General features: G+C 39.0%; 2 protein-coding genes across 5 annotated transcripts in view; one reads left to right on the top strand and one right to left on the bottom strand.

The window, feature by feature from the left end:
- LOC308512711 (C-type lectin domain family 1 member A-like) overlaps positions 1-7,719 on the top strand; it is a 26,224-nt gene extending 18,505 nt beyond the window's left edge. For 2 of the 4 annotated variants that reach the window (XR_013995480.1, XR_013995481.1), the window contains exons 6-9: positions 162-335; positions 4,940-5,083; positions 6,513-6,820; positions 7,465-7,719. Coding sequence is in view for 2 of the 4 variants with exons in the window: in XM_081082320.1 (XP_080938446.1) it covers positions 162-312 (151 nt within the window). In the remaining 2 variants the exon portion in view is untranslated. Of the gene's footprint in view, positions 1-161; positions 2,238-4,939; positions 5,084-6,512; positions 6,821-7,464 lie in introns of those variants that run through there. The other 2 variants (XM_081082320.1, XM_081082321.1) reach the window with 2 other exon arrangements.
- On the bottom strand, positions 6,357-22,515 carry CLEC9A (C-type lectin domain containing 9A; the record flags this gene model as incomplete). Its single annotated transcript, XM_081084021.1, has 6 exons — positions 6,357-6,851; positions 7,763-7,884; positions 10,558-10,697; positions 13,089-13,235; positions 20,007-20,087; positions 22,425-22,515. 6 exons carry the CDS (start codon positions 22,513-22,515, stop codon positions 6,719-6,721), a joined length of 714 nt encoding a protein of 237 aa, XP_080940147.1. The 3' UTR covers positions 6,357-6,718.
- Positions 22,516-23,843: the final 1,328 nt, after the last annotated feature.

The raw sequence follows: 23,843 nt of genomic DNA on the forward strand, positions 1-23,843 counted from the left end.
AAGAAAGTGGTTGTTGACTTTATCTTTCCAGTAAAATCATTCTGGGCATCTATTCTATAATTGTATCAAGCTAGGAATATTTCCTATGTACTTTCTGAGTGCTTAGTATTTCTTTCTATAAATAAAATATAATAAAGTTAACTTTTTTTTTCTTTTTTAAGGTTTAAGATTAAAACAGATTTCACCAGTCTAGGAGACGGGGACTGTGTGACCATTCTCAGTGGAATGTTTTTCTCAAAGAACTGCCAAGAGTTGAGGCGGTGTGCGTGTGAAACAGTGGCGACCCCAGTCAAGTTAGAGAGACTCCCTTAGCGTCTGTGAATCATTCATTACATGTAGGTGATTGACTCTCCAGCTGTGACTACAACTGTGTGCTCCCTCCCTTCAGAGAAACTGAAGATCAGAACAAAAGTCATTCTCTTTATGTGCACTTGTAATAGTTTGGTTTCAAACTATTCTCTTTCATTTGACCCATGTTTATGCAACAACTCAACAAAAAGCTTGAGCCACGCAAAGTCAATGCAAAGGATATCTGAGACATAGAAAAATGGAAAAAAAATCTGGAAAGGCAATTGCTCTGACTGGCACAAGAAGGATTTTCATATTTCCTGCTCAAGATCACCAGTACTTCTGAGCTTGGAAGTTCATGCACATATGCACCAGTCATAAAGAAGTCCTGATTACATATCACCAACTGGACCCTGAAATCCATAAGGTTGTTGTAATCCACCTACTGGATTTTGAGATAACTTTCTAGGGTTCTTCTCTCTCAGCATTTAATACCATTTTTTGTTTCTATTTATTCCTTAATACTTGGAGTGAGAAACTTAAACAGAGGAACTAAATGTATGTAAGATCCTTTGCTCCAACAGTCAATTAATCCATGAGAAATTAGCAATCATTTCTTACACTGAGCTAACAAATACAAAACTAATTCATTTGGTTTGCTTAAGTTCATATTATTTTTCCTTCTCAGTTTCTCGATAGAGCCCCCATCTGCTCTGGCTAATTTTCTTTATTAGAATCTTAACTTTTGCAAACATATCTCTCCATGTCTATTTAAGATCCCAATGATTGTCTCCTAGAAATTTCTTCTAGGATAGAAATAGTCTCAACTTGGTTCCATATCAGAATTACTATCCCTGATACTCCTTTCAGAGAGATTGGCAACCAGAACAAAAGTCAGTCTGTTTATGTGCATCTGGAATAGTTTAGTTTCAGTTCCTATTTTCTTCCATTTGATCCATGTTTATACCTTTCAGGTACTGGAGATTTAATAATAATAAACAATGTGAAGTGTGTGTGTGTGTGTGATTTTGAATGAATTTGTGACTTGGGGGAAAAGTCAGTGTGAAAATGCTCTTCAAAATATGATAGAAGTGTTTTGATTGTGTTTTATGAGACATTGTATGGGCTCTACAAGAGTACTGATTCTTTGATTCTTTGAGAAAAATAAGAAGTCTTTGAGATGCATTCTGTCTTCCAAAGGATGGTTTTTAGACTTTTGTAAAAAATCAAATCCTTTGAAGCAAATTTGTCATCAACACGTGGCTCAAGATGAGTGAACCGAATTGCAGTGGGGCAAGTTACCTAATCAGGTCAGGGAAGTGAGGGACTGTGCCATCCATCGCTGGCTTTGTGTGGAGGTGCCCCTTTCTCAGGATGACAATACGCACAGCCCTACAGGGTTCATGGCAAAGAACACCATCATAAACCCCGACTTCATTTGTTTATAGGTGAATCCATTTTAGGGCATTAACACTAGAAAGGATAATTTATTATAAATCTTTATGTTTCAACAGTGGAAACTGGAATTCTTCAGTTTTATTTTCAGTAAGCATCTATCTTATGGTGAAATGACATGAAGTTTCCAAACATACGATAAAGAGAACATTTCTGTGTTAATTTTCATAAGACTGTGTCACCTATCAATTACTAATTACAGATTTTTCTGTCCATTGGCTAGAAAAATTCTCCAGTGTTAAACAAATTTTGATTTATTGTGTTGTGCAAGCACTGCACTTGTGATCATAAAATGAGAAGTTTTAGATCCCTTTGTTTTATTATTGCAAAATCACTTTATTTCAAGAAGTTTATTTTGTTAAGTATAAAATGAAGATATTTATAATTTCTTTATGGTATTATTATTAGCTGAAATGAGGTAAATGTGAAGTCATGTCCACAGTCTAAATTGTAATATAAAATTTAAGGGATATTAAAAATATGCAAAAAGAGGGAAAAGGGATTTAATGGTTATTTTAAAATAAAGGGGAGCACAAACAAGCATAAGCAACCTTCTCTGCAGACCTGCATTAATGAACAAATTGTAGAAAGGCACCGACATTGGGGAGCTGTGGCTATTACCAATTATTTTCCATGATGAGTGCAGATATTTAATGCACACAGGTAATGTAGTAAGCACATAATATGAAATGTGGATTAGACCCTTAGTTAGGCAGTTAAGTGTTATTTAAATCTTGCTACTTGGATGTGAGGGCGATCTGGCTGCGACATCTGTCACCCCATTGATCGCCAGGGTTGATTCGGCTGATCTGGCTGGCTAGGCGGGTGTCCCCCTCCTCCCTCACCGATCCATGTGCGTCCCTCCCGAAGCTGCGCGCTCGGTCGAAGAGGACGACCTTCCCCCGCCCACCCCCCCACCCCCCCAGGAGAGGACCAGTCTTCGGTCAAGGGTATGCGAGTGGCTGCGCTTCCCTGCTAGAACCTCCAAACAAGCTTTCATAAATCTTGCTACTACAGCAAGAAAATACAGTTAATATGAATAAATCAAATGGCTTTGTGGACTAACTTGTAAAATAGAGACAGGGCATACAAGTTTTGACCTGTGTTCAGGGTTGGATGAAAAAAGTCTTTTTAGATGACATTGCTTTAAAAAGTTTACCTGCCTGAAAGGTGCGTGTTGAATAGTATTATATCTCCGAATCTGCAACCTAAGGGGGGGTATCACTTTAGACTTGCAGAGGTCCTCAAACTTTTTAAACAGGGGGCCAGTTCACTGTCCCTCAGACACTCCACACATGCGCACTGCGGGCCCTGGATGAGTCGGCTGCTAAGCAGGGCAGGCAGGGCGGCAAAAACACCTGGCCGGCCGGATAAATGTTTTCAGTGGGCCGCATGTGGGCCGCGGGCCATAGTTTGAGGACCCCTGCTTTAGAGAGTGAAGAAGGAAAAGAAAATAAAAGCATTTGTTTGACATTGTTGGCTGTTCTTGAGCTCTTTCTCTCTGTCTTTGCCCTCCATAACCCCCTCATCTGTACAGTAAAGCCCACAATACTGATCACAATATGAGCAAATATTTCAAAAAACAAAAAAGAAGTATGGCACAACATTCTCTCCACACTTTAAAACAATTTTAAACATGGCCCTGGCCAGGTAGCTCAATTGGTTAGAGCATCATCCCGATATGCCAAGGTTGAGGGTTCAATCCCTGATCAGGGCACATACAAGAAGCAACCAGAGAATGCACAAATAAAGTGGAACAGCAAATCGATGTTTCTCTCTCTCTCTCTAAAAAGTCAATAAATTGAAAAAGAAATTAAAAGAATAGAAAATAATGATAACATTCATTGGAAAATATGAGTTGCTGCGATCAGTTTCCCATTGAGAATCAGAGAGGGCAGCGCCCCCTGAATTGGTTTTTCAGCAAGAGAAGACCTTGGCTAGGCTCTTATGTGTTTAGGTAATTCTGAAGCAATTGCAGGAAAACTCAAACGAGGAACATGGCCCTTCCTGGTAGGCCCAGTTCCCCAGGGTACACAACGAGCTATTTCTTTTCCTGAGGATATTGAACCAGCTCTTAAAACTTATCAACAGGAAACAGGTCTTGAGCCCTATAACAGCAGGAAGTGTGAGCAGTGTAATGGGAGCTTTTACTTTGGGGATATAAACAAATTATGAAATAAATAGTCTATTAGGTTGCCTCAGGGCTGGCCTTAATATTTGGGAGTCAAATACTTGGTGAAGGGATTCTTATCAATTTTGAAGAATAGGAAAAGCGGCATAATCCAAGTTAAATTGTACATGATATTTTTTACAAGGTTCATTGTATGAATAGACTAATAGAATCTAACAACGGTTATTAGCATTTCAATCTTATTGCTCTAATGTTTTTTTTTTCTTTTTTACGCAGTTAATGTACTTTAATCATACCACATTGCAAAGCCTCTTTACTTTTGCAGGGACAGATTTTTATATTTTCTTTTCTTTTCCATATATATATATATATATATATATATATATATATATATATTGATTTCAGAGAAGAAGGAAGAAGAGAGAGAGATAGAAGCATCAACGATGAGAGAGAATCCTTGATCGGCTGCCTCCTGCATCCTCCACACTGGGGATTGAGCCTGAAACCCTGGCATGTGCCCTGATCAGGAGTTGAATAGTGACTTCCTGGTTCATAGGTCGATGTCTCAGCCACTGAGCCACGCTGGCCGGGTTCTTTCCCATTTTTAAAAGCTAACTTGGAACTCATTGAGATGAATCAAGATACCCACTTTGTTACTGGTGGGGCCAGGTAGGGTATAGAACTGATTATCCCAGCGCTAAGGCCCAGTCTCTTACCGCTGCCTTGAAAAAGGCCTTGGCATTCTGGGCCACAATCAACCTGCAGGCAAACACCCTCCCCCTGCAGTACCTGCGTGGAAAGCTGGATCACCACTGAGGGAATTGGAAGGAGTGCGGCCAGCTGCACTGTAGATAACATTCTGACCTGTAAATACTGCATCCCATACCGGCGGGATGACATCAGCCGAAGGATGTTTGCCTTTTGCCTCATTGTACTTTTACCTAGAAGAATTATTAAATACTTCCTATGCTTTCTCTAAACATAGCTCATGACAATACTTTGAAAAAGCTTGAAGAAAAACAGTCTTCACTACTAAAAATTGCCATTGTTCCTCCTTTATTCCAGGTTATTATACCCAGCTGCCAGCTGCCAGCTGTGAAAACCAAACACACGCTGTTCTCTTGGCTCGTCTCCTTTTCTAGGTTTCAGCAGAAAACTAGAGAAAATCCCTCCTGTGGAAAGCCCCACCATTTAAACTGAAGGCTAAAGGTAAATAAAATAAGTAAAACCCCACAAAAACATGCAATTCTCTTCTTTAAAGGACCTTCCTCTTCAGAGGTCACCTTTTATGATAGGCTTACAGGTTTGTTTAAATGATTTGCACCATTTCAGTGACTTAGGTTTCATTTTACTTTATCTAAGTGCTGTCTTTCTTAAAAGAAAGATGAGAATCTAGTGTGGCTCAGCTATTCCTTGTGAAAAATGAAAGATTTAATAAAATTATATCGCATTTAGCAGATATTTGATGAGAATCTACTGTGTAGTAAGTTATTGTAACGATGGTAAGGGGTAGCAGAGTAATGTAATAATAATTAGTGAATTTTTCTTTCATATCCACTGTCTCTTGAGAACAAGCTAGTCCATATTCAAGGAGCCTACAGAGCTAGGACACACATTGTCTACAAAAGTACTTGAAGAAATTTATTCACTTTACAAGATAAATTCTCTCCAGACAGTTGCTGGCATTTTACATATAAACTTTCTCCTTTCAATATTCCTGGGACATGAGCAGGAAAAGGGGTAATTTTTACCTGGAAGACAACGTAAGGTAGATGCCTAGAGATGATTGGTGATTTACTACAAATAATAATAGCAAGCATCAATGCAGTGTCAAACTCTATACCCAAGGCACTACTCTTAGCAATTTACATGTGTTAATGATCTAAGCCTCAAAAGTATTTTGAAATAAGTTTATTATTATTTTACAGTAGATAAATTAAGGCACAGAGGAATACAGTTAAAAGTGCTGGAGAGCTAACCTTTGAGAGTCCTTTGATTTGTGAGGGGTGGGGATGGTCAGTGAGAGGGAGAAGGGAAGCACACAGCTACCCTTCACCAGAGACAGGCTGGCATTGGCAGCCTGGCTATCCCTTTCACTTTTGTGAGTACTGGTAGCTCGTCTCTCTAGCAGAAATCCACGGCTCTAAGCTGGGTATTGTCTTACAGGCAGCAGCTATCAGCATCTCTTCCTTCCAACTTGATCATCCGTATCCCGGAGCTCCTATCCTACCAGTCTGATAAAATGCCTTGGAAACTAGCAAATGCATAAAAGATCTGGCAACCCTAACCCATTTGGCTCAGTGGATAGAGTGTCAGCCTGCGGACTAAAGGGTCCCAGGTTTGATTTCGGTCAAGGGCATGGACCTTGGTGGCGGGCACATGTTTCTCTCTCATTGATATTTCTAACTCTCTATTCTTCTCCCTTCCTCTCTGAAAAAAATCAATAAAATATATTTTTAAAAAAAGAGGTCTAGCAGAAAGTGAGTTTTAAAGACAGCATTTATTTAAAAAATTAGTCAGCAAGAACTGCATTAGTTCCCCAGTGACATAGATTTCTGTGTAGCGTTTATAGTCATTCTAGACTAAAAACAAAACAAAAACGACAAATGAAAGTGATTTTTCTTCAATTTGTTTTCAGCCTTTCAGGGTTTTATCTTCTGTAGACCCTAAATCAACTTTATTCTTGGCAATTCGAACACATTCAAAAGGATGTCTGCGAAATACGAAAGAATATTACCCATGGCAAATGCAAAAAGAAGTTTTGAGTCCCAGGTAGCTCGTTTAGCCCACACAGAGGTTCACTTCTGCACTTGCTCTTTGGCATTTCTTCAAACTCAACTTCTTTTAGGCAGGGGATCTTAACGTGTACTTCTCACAGATAAAATATTTCCAAACGGTACAGTTAGTGGAAGAAAGGACCTTGTTTCTGAAGTATCCACAGAGCTGGTGAGTTGATGGGGGTCTCTTTGTTGGTAACCTGGAGAGATGAGTCAGTGTACCTGAGGTTAGGTGTGGGGTTTACGGAGGTATTCCTGTGGGTAACTTATGAGAGGTGTGTAATGCTTTATTTTGTTCTATTTTGTTTTAATATGGCACCCTCCTATAGTAGTTTTGTCCTCCTTCTTCAAGAACAGAGCTGTTTTCTCTCAATAACAGTATGTTAGCTTATTATGAACAAACTGCATATTTAAGCACACAGTTAGGCTCTAGAGTAGAACATCTTCCCTGACTTAATTTTCAAAATACTAAGGCACCTTATTCTGTTCACCAGCTTCCCTATGGTCTATCTGAAAAGCTTAGTATGGAAATTCCTTAATAATTACTATAACCTCTTTCCCTTAGCACTCTCTAGTTATTAAATTATACAAAGGAAAAATATATTTGATAATAATATTGTTCAGACTTTCAGATGTTGATGTAAATGTTCTAGAGCAGGGGTGGGCAAACTTTTTGACTCGAGGGCCACAATGGGTTCTTAAACTGGACCGGAGGGCCGGAACAAAAGCATGGATGGAGTGTTTGTGTGAACTAATATAAATTCAAAGTAAACATCATTACATAAAAGGGTACGGTCTTTTTTTTTTTTTTAGTTTTATTCATTTCAAACGGGCCAAATCCGGCCCACGGGCCGTAGTTTGTCCACGGCTGTTCTAGAATGAGGCAAGGCGGTAAAGCTGAGAGGAAGGCCGAGAAGAAGGAAGGAGGAAGATTTAGAAGCCATGAAGCTACTCTTAAATTACTCAGCTTTGATTCCAATCAGAAGTCTATGAAATGATAATGCTGGTTATGTTTTCTGGAAGACATCTAAGGTATAAAATAAAATAAACATTTGAATTCCCTTATGCATTTTCTTCTTGAAACATTGTGATTTTTCCCTTAGACACTTACAGGTCAGGGGACGGAGTGGAGCCATCTTGCCAAAACCAAGGTTGGCTGGGTCCATCCTGAGAAAGTCCCACCCAGTAATCACAGCCACTTTTGATCTTCCTCAGGCTGCCAGTGATGAATTCCTATAAGAAACAAGAGCTGGCTGGTGAACGGAGGGTGTGGGGAAAACAACAACAAAATACCGTGAAATATAAAGTGTGCCATCTTTCCTAGACAGAAATGAATGGAACTTTAAAGCTGGAGAAAGGAGGAGGTTTATTTAAAAGAAGAAATACATACCATAGATTTTACTTTCTACTAGAGGCCCAGTGCACAAAATTTGTGCACGGGGGGGGGGGGGGTTGTCCCTCAGCCCAGCCTGCACCCTCTCCAATCTGGGACCCCTCAAGGGATGTCTGACTGCCCATTTAGGCCAGATCCTGGTGGGATCACTCTCACAATCCAGGACTGCTGGCTCCTAACTGCTTCTGCCGGTCAGCCTCATCACCCCTAACCACTACCCTGCTAGCCTGATTGATGCCTAACTGCTCCCCTGCTGGCCCAATTGCCCCTAACTGCCCTCCCCTACTGGCCTAGTCACCCCTAACTTCCCTCCCTGCCAGACTGGTTGCCCCTAACTGCCCTCCCCTGCAAGCCTGGTCCCTCTCAACTGCCTTCCCTTGCTGGCCATCTTGTGTCCACAAGAGGGTGCCCATCTTGTGTGTTGGAGTGATGGTCAATTTGCATATTACCTCTTGTTTATATAGGATTGCCATATGATCAATGTAGTGTTGAAGACCATTGGAAAAATAGGCATCTGATATTAAAATTGTTTTAACAGATTTAGAGTTTGGCAGAGATATATGTCAAACAAGGTAAGTGTTATACTGAACCCTCATTATCAGAAGTAAAGTATCCTCAACATCATAGACCATATAGATCATTCTTTCACAGTATACTTCAAAATGAAAAATAGGCCCTGGGTGGTTTGGCTCAGTGGATATATAGCATTGGCCTATGGACTGAAGGGTCCTGGGTTCCATTCTGGTCAAGGGCACATGCCTGGGTTGTGGGCTTAGTCCCCAGTGGGGTGTGTGCAGGAGGCAGCCAATCAATGATTCTCTCTCATCATTGATGTCGCTATCTCTCTCTCCCTCTCTCTTCATCTCTGAAATCAATTAAAAATATTTTAAAAAATGAAAAATAGATTGGAAGATCCAAGAAGGAACTTAACTGTAGCTATATTTTTTGTTAGAGGAAACTTTACTAATGTTGTCACCAAATTTGCACAGAAAATATTGTGAAAACCCATACTTGTAGTAAATTAGTTCAAGTTGCCTTGCTTTACTGCACATAGTTAACAAATGTTCTCCCATTATTCTTGTAAAAATGAACTTTGATTAATTACTGAATATAGCTGCATATACCTAATGAATTCAGAAATGTGTAGCCATAAATTCTACTTTACACACATATATATGTATGAATGGAATGGTTTCAGGAAAACTTCATTGTTTGCTTAAGATGTTAGTAAACTGGGTGTAATGTTAATATGCCGAGGTCCAACCCCAGCAGGTCCAGGGATCCCCAAAGGTGAGGACGGAGTCGGCGAAGAAGGAATGACACGGAGACAGTGTTCAGTTGATCAGCAGCCTAGCCAGGATCTCCAGCCAAGTTCTGGTCTCGATCTCCAGAGAGGTTCTGCTTAGGATCTCCAGCCAGGTTCTGTGTCCATGTTCTCTTGCTAGGTTCTCCAGATTCTCCAGCCAGGTTCTGTAGCCATGTTCCCTCGCTAGGTTCTCCAGCCAGGTTCTGTCCAGGTTCTCCAGCCAGGTTCAGTCACCAGGTTCTAGTCAGGTTCTCTTGCCAATTTCTGTAGTCAGGTTCAGTCCAGGATCTTTTGCCATGTTCTCTCCAGCGAAGTTCTTCTGTCTCTAGGTTCTGTGTAGGTGCTGTCTTCTTTCTGTCTCCTAAGTTCTGTGTCTTGCTGTCTTATTACAACTGTATTTATACCAGTTGATTCAATCCTATCAATCTCTATTACAAAGGTTAGGGCGTTTCTTATCTCCATTCCAGGGAGTAAAAGATTATGTAGCTTAAGCATGATTGTTCATAGTTAAAGTGATTAATTACCCGCCTGGCACTTAGTTGAGGGGTTTTATTCCCTCCCTAACTTCAGGGGAAAATCCCTGCCTGGGGAAACATCCTTTCTCAGAGAGGAGACCTTGGTTAAAACACATAGTGCCAAGAAGGTGAGCAAACATATTAAGAACAGTATGCCATATATGCCAGGTCCCTTGAAACAGCAAGGATGGACCGGCTCCCGGCATTAATAAAACAATTTATTTAGCAAATCCTTATTTTCATAAACCTTTCCATTTCATGACAGCACCTCAATTTTTATATCTCTGGTTTTCTTTGATAATTGAAAAAATTTTATAATTCTTCCCTACAGCATTAAAAATAATAAACTTAAAACATATATACAGTTATAATGTATGTATATTTTAGAGTTGATTAGCATGTCACAAAATGGTATTTCTTTTATTCATTCCCATCTTTGATTAACAAAGGACATAGAACTATCATCTGCTAAATGATTTCAGGATAACTGTTCTGTTTTTTGTTTTGCTTCTCCAATTAAAAGGAACACAAATCATACTAATTCCTACTTTGTCTCTTTTAAACCTTTACTACAACAAATATATTACTGTCATAAAATATTAAGGAATTCTATCTTATTTGCAATTAATCCTTTCTTTTAATGGGTAACATGGTATTTTCAGAATGTTAGGAAGCCATAAAACAGTGTTTACCATTTCTTCTTTGCTGTCTATTTGTAGAAGACTGGAACCCTCCTTCAAACAATTCTCTTTACTGGTTTCCCAATTATTCCAATTTTCAAAGACATGGTAACAACTTTTTCCATTCTGAATCCAGTTGTCTGGACAAGGAGCTTTGAATAAAACATTTTACTTCATTAAAATTATTGTAAAAATATTAGAAGAACATCTCTCAAAAGAACCCCTTAAATCACCCCCAGTGAAGCTGAACACTCTAATCGAATGGGTCATATCTTGCAGTACTTACCAATTTCAGCTTCTCTGAGGCTGACTACAGTAAGATTTATACAATAATTTCCAACTACAATAGGTCTCTAAATTAGTTTAAGATAAAATTAACTTGGGAATACATTTTTTCAAATTGTTCCTCTTCTATAATAATTGACATGATTATTCTATTTTTATAAATATCTCCTTTCCTTAAGTTTACCTCATTTATAGTCCTCATTTGTTTGCTTATCATTTTCTATCTGTTAATCCTACTGGCCCAGTCTAGTTGGAAATGTACTGGACCATTAGGCAAGTTGAGTAATAAGCCTCAAGTTAATGCTTACATTATGAGAGTTAAACATGAAAATATTTTGCCCTGCTAGTGTTGCTCAGTGGTTGAGAGTAGACCTATGAACCTGGAGGAGGTGATGGTTTGATTCCCAGTCAGGGCACATGCCTGGGTTTTGGCCTCAATCCCCAGTAGGTGGCATGCAAGAGACAGCTGGTCAAAGATTCCCTCTCATCAATGATGTTTCTATCACTTTATCTTCCTTCCTCTCTGAAATCAATTATATATAAATAAACTAGAGGCTCGGTGCACGAATTTGTGCACCAGTGGGTCCCTTGGCCTGGCCTGCGGTATTAGGCGAAAACTGACTCTTTGACATCCCCCAAGGGGTCCTGGATTGTGAGAGGGTGCAGGCCAGGCCAAGGGACTCCATTGGTGCATGATCAGGGCCAGGGAGGGATGCGGGAGGTTGGCCAGCCAGAGAAGGACTGCAGGAGGGCTCCAGAGCGTGTCGAGCCCATCTCGCTCAGTCCCAATCAGTCGGACCCCAGAAGCAAGCTAACCTACTGGTTGAAGCGTCTGACCCCTGGTGGTCAGTGCACGTCATAGCAACTGGTCAACCAGTTGACTGCCCTCTGGTGGTCAGTGCACCTCATAGCGAGTGGTTGAGTGGCCTTAGCATATTATTAGCATATTAGTTGAATGGCCGACCGGATGACTGGATACTTAGCATATTAGGCTTTTATTATATAGAATGTTTCATGTACAGTGGAGAAAGCAAGCAATGCACCTTCAAGAATAATTTGAAAACATGTAGGTGAAGAAACTTAAACAAAACATGTAACCAGTATGCTTAATTCAAGACTTTGATATAACTAAGAAATAAGCCATAATGTATAATCAGTTTTATGGAATCTGCCTTAAGAAAGAATACAGTCACAAAAGAAGGATGCTCAAATGTAAAAAAGGAGAATCAAACAGCAAAATTTTGACCAAGTGTTTCTTGCACAGTTTTATACCGGAAAAAGATACTGAAATTTGCAGCACTCAAGTTTTTAGACAAAGTCAGAAATAGTTTTTCATCAGTTTCCATGGCCCACACGACTAATTTTTAAAGGTTCATCCATATCCTTTGTTTGGAATCCATGCTAATTAAGATCCTGAATATTGTTATAGTTATAACATAGTGTTAACAATGGCAACTGAAGGGTGGAAGAACATTCTGGATATGTCAGTCTCCAAATGGATATTGTCATCAATTCAAGGTTGATGGTCAGTGGTGGTCCTACCACATGCTTGCAATAGCTTATTATATTTAAAAACATTGTTGGGCGCACAGTGATTCAGATTTAGTCAGAAGGAGCTATGGTAGGTCTTTGACCTCTCTCATTGGTGATTACTTAAGTGGTATCCACGACAGGGAAGTCAATTCTCTGAATTATAAGCATTATTAAATGTAAACTAAGTAATCATAGACTAGAAACTATATAGCAAGTAGAAATAGACTGTTTTCGGTTTAAAATGCTTATAAGGGATGTAAAAAACATAACTGAAATAACTTCATATAATTTTTTAAAAGAGCTGAATTCTACATTGTTTTAGGTTTAAGTAAATGCTCTAATTTTCAAAATGATATTTGCTGAAAGATTCATCTCAATTTGAATGTATTTGAACTAAATATATTGAGGAATTTAGAGCTACAATTAATGATACACTTACAAATTTGATTGGATAAAACATCTGACCTACTAATCTCACACATTTTACTGAAATTTGAGTGAATGTTTTTCTTTACCTGCATTTTTTTGGAACCTCTGTATTTTCTACATACTATTGAAATACAGAAATAAGATCAAACTGGTGAGTGGATCAAATGATGTCTCTTCTATTATAAAATGCTGACTACAATTTTGCAGAGAATAAAACGAATGCCACTGATGTGGGGTACAGGGTTGGTGCATACATTCATAGCTGCAAAGTGAAAACTTATTTTTATATCAGTTACCTGCTCTGAAAGAATTTTGCATCAAGGTTTGGCAATATTTTATCTGGAGGCCATGGTTTGTCTTCCACTGTGTGAAGTTCAACAGCGCTCTGTCTTGTTGCATGAGTTTTTCTTGCTGCTTCTTTGCAATAGCTGAAACCTGGAAAACTTCAAACAATAACAATCATTTCTACTAAATTCCTGACAACTTATAACAAAGTCATCCTTCAGCCCAGACTAAAAACAACTACCAAGTACTGATGATTTTTTGTGACATCAGTTTGCATTATTTTGTTTTTGTTTAAAAATTTACATTGTTCAAGAATTATTTACTATTCTATGCTGTACACCTAAAACTAATAAAAAATAATATTGAATTTAAATGGTAATTAAAACATAAAATTAAAAACTATATATATATATAAAGGAAATGTGAGGGAAAACTTTATTAATAAATAATACGTACTGAAAACAAAAGCAATTTATATTGCTCAAGAATACGAACTCAAAAGGATACATAGAAAAAGCTCCTTTGTTCCCCTTGTCTTTTTATTCACCAAATTCTATTCCTCCAAAGCAATTAAGCTTACCAATTTCTTTTTTATTCTTCTAGAGTTATTCTGAATTCTACAAGCAAATGAACATAAACTGCCCTTTCTTACCTTTACACAAATGGTAACAACCTGTTTACATGGTTTTGCACCATTCAGTACTTAAATATGTATTTTGGACAAAATTTTATAACAGTACATAAAGAACTTTCTCATTATTTCATTATAACTTTACTAGAGGCCCGGTGCATGGAATTTGTGCAAAGGGGGTGGGGGGAGAAGGAGGTGGTCCCTCAGCCCAGCCTGCACCCTCTCCAATCTGGGACCCCTCGGGGGATGTCTGACTGCCTCTCACAATTCGGGACCCCTGGTTCCTAACTGCTCGCCTGCCTGTCTGCCTGATCATCCTTAACCACCTCTGCCTGTCTTCCTGATCACCCCTAACTGCTCCCCTGCTGGCCTGATCACCCTTAACTGCCTCTGCCTTGCCCCGCACCCAGGACCCAGGATTCCCTCCTCCGGCTGGTCACAGGCACCCAGGACCTGAGCGTCCCTCCCTCTGGTCAGCCGCAGGCACCCAGTACCCAGGCTGGCTTTGCCCAGGCCAGCAGCTGCCACAGAGGACCATGGGCAGGCGGCTTCACTTGGGCCACAGCCACAGGCACCCAGGACCATGGGGTGGGCGGCTTGTCCCTCTCCCGGGCCACAGCCTGGCGGGTCCCCATTCCTCTCTCGTGAGCTCATTTGTGCCTGGCGGGTCCCCATTCCTCTCTCGTGAGCTCATTTGTGCCTGGCGGGTCCCCATTCCTCTCTCGTGAGCTCATTTGTGCCTGGCTGGTCCCCATTCCTCTCTCCCCAGTGTTGAGTGTCTGAGCCATTAGGGCATGATGGTATGAGGGTGTGATGATCATTTGCATATTAGCTCTTTATTATATAGGATAGCAGTCCATTGTATGGATGTATTATGTATGAATATATCATGATTTTAGAAATTTTCTATTGACTTTTAGATTATTTTTAATCTTTTGGTATTACAGAAATGACTACTATAACAAAGAACCTTAGTCATACGTAATTTCACGCATGTGTGAGTATATTTTTAAGATAAGTTGCTAGGTCAGTTTAAGTGCATTTATTTAAACCAGCGGTTCTCAACCTGTGGGTCGCGACCCCTTTGGCGGTCGAACAACCCTTTCACAGGGGTCGCCTAAAACCATCCTGCATATCAGATATTTACATTACAATTCATAACAGTAGCAACATTACAGTTATGAAGTAGCAGTGAAAATAATTTTATGGTTGGGTCACAACATGAGGAACTGTATTTAAAGGGGTAGAAGTTTGAGAACCACTGATTTAAACCATAGTAGATACTTCCAAATTACCCTCCATATATGCAAATGGCATCTTAATATTATTTGAATTTACACTTCTCTTTTTATGTTTGATGTTGAAACTTTTTTTGCATACATATAAATAAATAAAACATTTTTAAATGAAGTGTATAATTATATCCTTTGTGAATTTTCGTTGGGTTTCTAGTTTTTTCCTTCTTGTTTCTATGAGGTCCTTATGTGAGAAGGGCTAATTGAGAAGGCCTGGAACCAGCCTGAGCAGCGCTTCTAAAGTTCCTGCATGGAGCTGATCCCTGCACAAGGCACCAAACACTAATTAAAGAGTGTAGCTTTGTAGCCATCAGTCTGAGAGTTTTCTTTGGCGAGATTACACTAGCTGGTCAGTCTTGTTTCTTAATGACAAATGACTGATGATTCACTCCTGGTTACAAAGAGACCCTGAAAAATCCCTGCTGTCGAGGCTGGTTCAGCGACGGAATGTGCCGGGTGGTCAGCAAAATATCAAAATTTCCAGCAAGATTTCGGGCTCCCTGGTACCGAGGTGCTCTGTGTACACATCAGTGGCTCCTGATTCAAGAGAGAAATTGTGCCCCGAAAGGACCTTGCAAAGGGAAGAAAAGGGTGCCTGCCTGCATCTGGCCTCCCCAGACCTCTTATTGTAACACGTATCCTTATGTGAATGCCGTTGTTAAATGACATCCTCTTCTTGTAATAAACTGTAGATCTGTGAATGCTTTGACTTTGGGGATCACTGTCCTACAGTCTTCTGTAGCAACCAATCCTGTTTCACGGATCCTGTTAGTGTGCTTACATTTTGGAAAAGGTGGTTTTTTTGTCTGATATAAGCTGCAGTGACATTTTCCCAGTTTGTCTTTTGCCTTGGCCAATGTGGTAGTTGACCCCACATGGATCAGATATCTTTTTGCTCATTTTTATGTAGTAAAAGTTTTATACCTGAGATTAAACTTTTATAAGTATATTTTACATTTACTCTTTGATGTTGCTGGATTTTTTTTTGCAAATTATAAGATATGACTTCAATATCCCCCCTGCCCCCCATGGCTCATAGTTGTCTCGCATCATTTATTGACTCTTCCCTCTCCATACTCTTTATTTGCCATCTTTCACTTACTGCAAATTTCCAATGAAGTACTTGATTATGCAGTATTTCTATTGTTTTGAGGATATTCAAGTTATCTACTTATCTTTTCATATGTCAGCACCATATAATTTCAGTAGCTTTAGATTTTTACTTTATTTTAATATCTCATAGGGCCAGCCCTTCTCTTATTTTCAGATTACTTTTATATTAATTTTTGCTTATTCTCTTCTTATAACTCTGGCTAGCTTATTAAGCCAGTTCTTTTTCAAAATCATGTTATAAAGTACCTATATGTCCCTATTTAATTAAATATTTATCTAAACATGAATATCGATTTTCTTAATCCTGTTTGATTTTTATAGAATTTCTTGACCTGGTGGCTTAATGCTTTTAATCAATTATGGAAAATACCTGTCCAATAAGTCTTATAATTATACTACTTTTGCCCAGCTCTCTTTCTCCTACTTTTGGGTTTATTATTGCACATACGCTAGTTAGCTCTGCCTCAAAGGGAGGCTTAGCTCTAATTTTGCTGTGTTCCTAATAGTGAATATTGTCATGAAGGGGAAGTTTGTGTATATATAAAAAAAAAGCAATTTGCATTTTCATGTTGTTTGTCTCCCAATTAACTGGCCAACAATCATAATAAAATATTTAATTGCATATCTGCATAGTCTGACCTGTCTCAGTCATCAACATTGTTACTGAGAAGGAAATGCTAAAAACCAAGAGCCATGGGCCAGAAAAAGCAGATGCTTATGCCCTAACCATCTCTGGATAGTACAAGTAACCCAGCTGTCAGTGGCTTATTTCTTTTCCTTCTTCACAAAAGGCTGGGTCTCATGAGTGGGGAGTAGGACAGTGGTGTTATTTACTTTATGCTATTAATAACCTGGCACATTTAAACAATGAAAAATAATAAACTTCCTTTCAGGGCTTTGAAGTATTAATCTAGAGTGTTTAATTTTGATGACTATCTTAGATTAACTATATTTTTGAGGTTATTGTTGCTTTGCTTATTACTACTTGAAGAGCTTGTATCACATAAAACGGTAATAAAACCGAGAAAAGGAAATGAGGCTTTTCTTTAGCTTCCCCCCAAGTGGGAAGGAATGTACTGCACCTTTACTAGTGTTGAGGTTATAATCAATTTGCAGCCAGTGAGGAACAAAGATTTGAACAAAATAATTACCTGGGGAAATACGGAACAACATATTTTTAAAAGGAAATAAAAGTATCTGTTCTAGCCCTGGCCGGTGTTGCTTAATGGTGAGGGTAAAAAAAAAAGTATTTGTTATAAGATGTTATATGTTTTACCTAACTGATGAATCAGGAAAATGAAAAATAATAGTAAAAACAAATGAAAAAAATATGATTTCTTAGAAAATGTTTTGCACTATAGAGTTTTTAAAATAGTAAGTCAATTAATATAAGTAATATGGTAGAGAAAAACCAGAATATACAAAATAGTAACATGGAAGCAAGAAATTACTTCTACTGATCTTTAAATTTACCCTTCCTTTAATTCCTCCTCCTGCTCTGCCTTGCTTTATGGTATTCCATAGTGTGTATATATCATTAGTTTAAATGCTCCCATAATCATAGGCATTTGAGCTTTGTCTAATATACTACACTCCCCATTGCTACACATGCAGGTTTATCTACAGGGAAATTTTTCAAAAGTGAGATTTATGTGTCAAAACCAACCGATACAGAGTTTGTTAGGAAAATGATTGTCTTGGCTATCTAAACAGATTTCATGAACTATGCAGAGAAGAAAAAGTTAAGTATCCATTGGACAGCAAGTTTGAGAATGCAGAAAATATACAGTGTGCTTTCATTAACATATTTAGTATGTACTATGTGCTTTTCAATTATGTAAGAATTGCTGATTGCAGATGATAAATTATTTTTATTCATTTTTTGATAAATTACCCTATATAATAAAAGCCTAATATACAAATTGTCCCCTTGGGAGTTCAACCGGCAGTTCGAACGCTTGTTATGATGTGTGCTGACCACCAGGGGGCAGCGTGGAACATGGCAGGAGTTGGCGGCGCGGCACTGGCAGTGGGCGGCAGTGGAGGCACTGCCAGCCCCAGTGGGCCCTGACGAGAGCGGGACCATGGCGGGATGGTGGAGCAGGTGAGCGGGCAGCACCAGGCCAAGGCGGGTGTGAGCGGGGGCCCAATCGCCCTGCTGGTTGCCCCTCAGACAGTGACCAGCGGCAGTGGCGGGGGGGGGGGGGGCGTGGAGGTTCCCAGGTGCTGAGGGAGCCAGGTGGGGTGCGTGATCGCCCTGCTGGTAGGATGGTGGAGCAGGTGAGGGGGCAGCGCCAAGCCACAGCTGGGTACCAGGCAGGGCTGTGGAGCTGCAGGGCTGTGAGGCACGAGATGGGGCCCGATCCCTGCAGGCCACCCCAAGGGACCCCACCCATGCACGAATTCGTGCACCGGACCTCTAGTTTTTATATAAAAAATAAATTCTATATCCTGTTCACTTGAAAATGTTGCATCTTCATTTAATCTTTTTTTAAATTGAAAGTTCTTTGTAGTTTCTTTCATTTTCTCACCCCAAGAAGTTTATAACACAGCATTGACATTTATTATATAGAATTGATACTTAAACCATAGCTTTTGATATTTGCAATGTCAGTTAAATATGCCCTATTTAAAAAAAAATATGGATTCTTATAGTTAGAATAAAACTTGGCCATATTCCATTCAAAGTTCCCAGTTTTTACAGAAGAAACTAGATTAGTATGTTAATTAACTTATCTGTTAATTCTCTTTCAACTCTACAAATCTACTTCCATTATATCTTCTAGATTAACAAATATTTAAATGTGAGTTTCTTAAAAAAAATAGACTGGCATTTGATTTAAATATATTTATTTAAATGTGTGTGTGTGTGTGTGTGTATATATATATTTACACACTTAAATATGTATATACATATTTAATAAAACACAGAGAGAGGATGGGATAAGATAAAAGCTTTCTGGAAGTTCTAATATTTATGCTAGGCTGTGAAATTTTATTTGAGGAGATAGACACAGTAACAATTACTTTTTGAGCTCCTAGTAATTATTAAAGCATTCTTCTCACAACCACCAGGGAAATGAATTCATAGGTAACATGATTCAGGTCAAGTTTCCTGTACTTGCTAGAAGCAAATCTGAACCCTTCTCTTCCTCATTTAGGAACTCATAATTCCCAGTCACCAGCTAATGCCTCCTAGGGAGAGAAATGATTTGCCAAAGCACGCAAGAGAGAAAAATTATCGCGACAATAACTTCATCTTTGTCTCAGCATATTTCTTGGAGGTAACATGAGTGATAATAAATTTTCTTAGTAATTTTTCTGGAACTTGCAGCCCTGTAATTATTATATTTCATAAAAAATTCACTTGCTAGAGGTGAAAACATCTCAAATTTGGAGTAAAATTAATGTGATTAAATATCGCCCAAATAAAGTTCTCAGGCTTGTGCTAAACATTAAATTATTCCTTGTCTAAAATAAAGTAAACTCTTATTAAAATAATCTGCACAAGTAAAGTTTAGAATAAATGCATATTAGAATATATAGAGCATTTACTGAAATTTTTTACATGCTAACACAATTCACATAAGTAATTATTTACATTCTTTTTCCCAAAGAGACTCAGCATTAGATTTGAGTTAAACACCATGCCATTGAACATTAAAAGTTATAACAACATCCAAGTGCTTAGAGTGTTATATTAGCTCAATGTTTCATAAATTACATTAGGATGTTATTATTTTTGTCATTTATATGTTTGTAATTGATTTATTTATCCATTTGTAAATTATGACATTTTATTTATCATAATATACAGATGTAATTGTATGTTAAATGACATGTCGTATTAATACATACAGATTTTTTAAAAGATATCCTTTTGTACTTACACTTAATACCCAAGAAAATGGCGGCAGTTAATGAGCCCACGCAGAAAATACATGATATCACCATCATAAGACACCATGTTCCTAAACAAGGAATAGGGACAGTAAAGTTGAGTTAGAAAAAGTAGGTGAAAGGGATGGGCCAGGATAAGACTAGACTGAGTGAAAGAAGGAATTAACCTTAGGCATTTCAACCACAGAATTTTTGACACCATGTGACTGTAACAGTAAAAAGAGAACTCAGACTCTTTGAAATGCAAGTTGTAACTTGGAATACATTTGATTGCAAAAATGTCAAATTGAACTGACATTTTTAATAACATACTTCTTTTACCTTTATATGTATATATGATGCCACAAACTTGCTAACTAGTTATATGTACTCTTTCCCAAAATATTTTTGAGATTGTAGCAGATCAGGAAGCAAGCTTTTATTTTTGAAAGCAAAAATATTATGCGTATCCTCATCTCTTTTTTTTTTTAATATATTTTATTGATTTTTACAGAGAGGAAGGGAGAGGGATAGAGAGTTAGAAACATCGATGAGCGAGAAACATCGATCAGCTGCCTCCTGCACATCTCCCACTGGAAGACGTGCCCGCAACCCAGGTACATGCCCTTGACCGGAATCGAACCTGGGACCTTTCAGTCCGCCGGCCGACGCTCTATCCACTGAGCCAAACCAGTTTCGGCTCCTCATCTCTTTTTAGTGTCACTTGAACATGATTGGTTCAAAGACATATAATATATATATTATTGCTTTCAGAGAGGAAATGAGAAGGAGAGAGAGCTAGAAACATCAATGATGAGAGAGAATCATTGATCAGCTGCCCACTGGGAATCATGCCCACAACCTGGGCATGTGCCCTTGACTGGAATCGAACTCAGGACCCTTCAGTCCGCAGGCCAACACTCTATCTATGAGCCAAAACCAGCCAGGGCCAAAGACATTTCTTTTTAAACATATAGTTTTGGATGAGGAACATTTTTCCCAGGGGTAATTTTGCAACTATTTAGGTGGGGGGAAAAATGAAGATTTTGTAACTGGTTGTATTCTCAACACTAATCAGAGAAAAATAGACAAAATGTATCTTTGTATAGTGGGGAAAGCTGAATAATGCACCAGCCCAAGATACACCTGTGTTCTAACCCCTGGAACCTGTAAGTGTTACCTAACGTGGCAAAGGAGACTGAAGATGTAATTAAGTTAACAAATGTAGGACAGAGAGGATATTCTGTTTTTCCATCTGGGCTCCTGTAAGTGGGAGGTAGGAGATCAGAGGGACAGAGTGCAGCACGATGATGGAAGCAGACATGATGCTGCTGGCTCTGAGGAGGGAGGAAGAAGCCACGAACCATGGAAATGCAGCTCTCGAGCTGGGAAAGAACAAGGGAATGGATTGTCCCCTGGAGCCTCTAGGGCAGTGGTTCTCAACCTTGGCTGCACATTAGAATCACCTGGGAATCTTTCTAAAATCCTGATTTCTGGGCCTCGTCCTCCGGAAATTCTGTTTCTTTGTTACTAATGTTGTGGCCCCACCCCATAACAAAGAAATAATTTCCAGAGGATGAGGCCCAGAAATCAGGATTTTAAAAAGATTCCCAGGTGACTCTAATGTGCAGCCAAGGCTGAGAACCACTGATCTAGAGGGAATGCAGCCCAGTAAGACCCAGTGCAGACTTCTGGTCTCTAGTCCTGTAAGTTAATAAATTTGTGTTGTATTAAGCCCCTGGGTCTGTGGTAATTTGTTACCTCAATAATAGGAAACTAATATAAATACTAAACTTATTAAAGACAGAACTGATTACTATAGCAGATAGCTCCAGGCTGATGAGATTTGACCAGTTTTTCAATGTCCATTTTCCCTTTATTTCTTAATATTTGTCAGACAATTTGCAAAGGAGTATTTATGCAGAAACTGAAATAATAAAAAAAAAGATTTTTTTTTCACTTATTTTCCAAATTCAGGAATTCTTTGGGGAGAGAGATAGAACTACACATTTGTCAAGTCCACTGCTCTTTTCACTTCATCTTTACTTACTACTGCTATTCTTTATTTCATTTTTTAAAAATTTTATGGATCTCAGAGAGGAAGGGAGAGGGAGGAGAGATAGAAACATCAATGATAAGAGAGCATCATTGATCGGCTGGCTCCTGCACACCCCACACTGGGGATAGAGTCCACAACCCAGGCATATGCCCTGACCAGGAATCTAACCATGATCTCCTGGATCATAGGCCGATGCTCAACCACTGAGCCACTCCGGCCAGGCTATTACATTTTTTAACGTTAGCATAGCCTGCACATTATCATATTCTAAAATGGGTTACCTCATTAGAAAATTCACCTGGGCTCAATATGTAATGGGAAACAAAACATACACTGCACAGTCTTAGACCAAATAATTAGAACTGGTTACCTGAACATTTGGTGGAAGACTGATGTTTCTGGGAAGGGTGTGGTGTTGGAGTGTCCCATTGAAGGGAGGTATAGAGATCTTCATCCTGCATGTCTGAAGGGCTTTGAGAGGTGAGGCAGTCCGCACGAGAAGCTAAGACAAATAACTGCTTTTGTAGTCAGGAGCAGATTGGTGAAAGAACTGAAATTGGCTATTTTTACACACCGGTGGGAAAATCTGTTGGGGTTTAAGGAATAGAATAATGCATCTTCATCCAGAAAGTAGAAGTTTATGAAGTTTAATCCAAAGCACCACTTGCTAAAGAAGGAAATGAGAAAGGAACTGAACTCAAGTGGCCACTGATAGAACCTGCGATTGGTCTGGTTTCTAAGATGTAGCAGATGTTTCAGGTGATAGCACTGAATTACTGTTAAAATGAAAAGAAGTGCAAAAAATGTACTTATATTTGTTATAGGACACAAAGCATGGGAATGACGTAGATAGCAAAGATGCAAATATAGCTCACTTTGGGCAATCCAGGGTGTAAGGAGTGTTGTCGGTCACAGTGTATCCTTAAATAAGAAAGCTAGGAAGAGCCCTGACCAGTCTGGCTCAGTGGATAGAGCATCGGCCTGTGGCCTGAAGGGTCCCAGGTTTGATTCCGGTCAAGGGCATGTACCTTGGTTATGGCACATCCCCAGTAGGGGGTGTGCAGGAGGCAGCTGATCGATGTTTCTCTCTCATAGATGTTTCTAACTCTCTATCCCTCTCCCTTCCTCTCTGTAAAAAAATCAATAAAAATGTATTTTTTTAAAAAAATAAAGCTAGGAAGGGATTGCATCCCTGAAATAAATTTACACACTATTAGGTTAATGCAGTTGCTGTGAGAAGTAAATCTCAAAATATCAGTATTAACACAATAAATGTTTATTTCTTGCTCACGTAGCATTCTCGTTTCAGTAATCCTGGTTACTATGTAGTTTTCATTCAAATGGTGCCCAGATGCCTTCTGTCTTCTACTTCTGGCCATTGGAAAGGAGACAAGAAGGTGGCAAATCCACGTCTTGAAAGCCGTAACCTAGAAGCAACATATCGCCTCCACATGCACTAATGTAACACCTGGGTTTGGATCTAAGGCTCGGCCTGATAAATGTAACTTTTGCCTGGCTGGCAAGCTTTCTGTGACAACTTCACTCTAGAAGGGAAGCATGAAATATTTAGTAGGTAGATGGCTATTTCTGCCACATCCTGCAGCTATTGCACTGGTAGTGAGAAATTTGATACTTTAATTATCATTGGTCATTTGTTCTTCTGGATAAAGGTCATGGCTCAGTAATTTACAGTCTGCGAACCCCAACAGTCTGCAACATTGCAATGTTCTCTTTTGTTTCAGTGTCTCACTGGATCCATCATTGATCTCTGCAACCGAGGGAAACAAAC

Source organism: Myotis nattereri, assembly GCF_964212035.1.
Source record: "Myotis nattereri genome assembly, chromosome: 2".
NCBI lineage: Eukaryota > Metazoa > Chordata > Mammalia > Chiroptera > Vespertilionidae > Myotis > Myotis nattereri.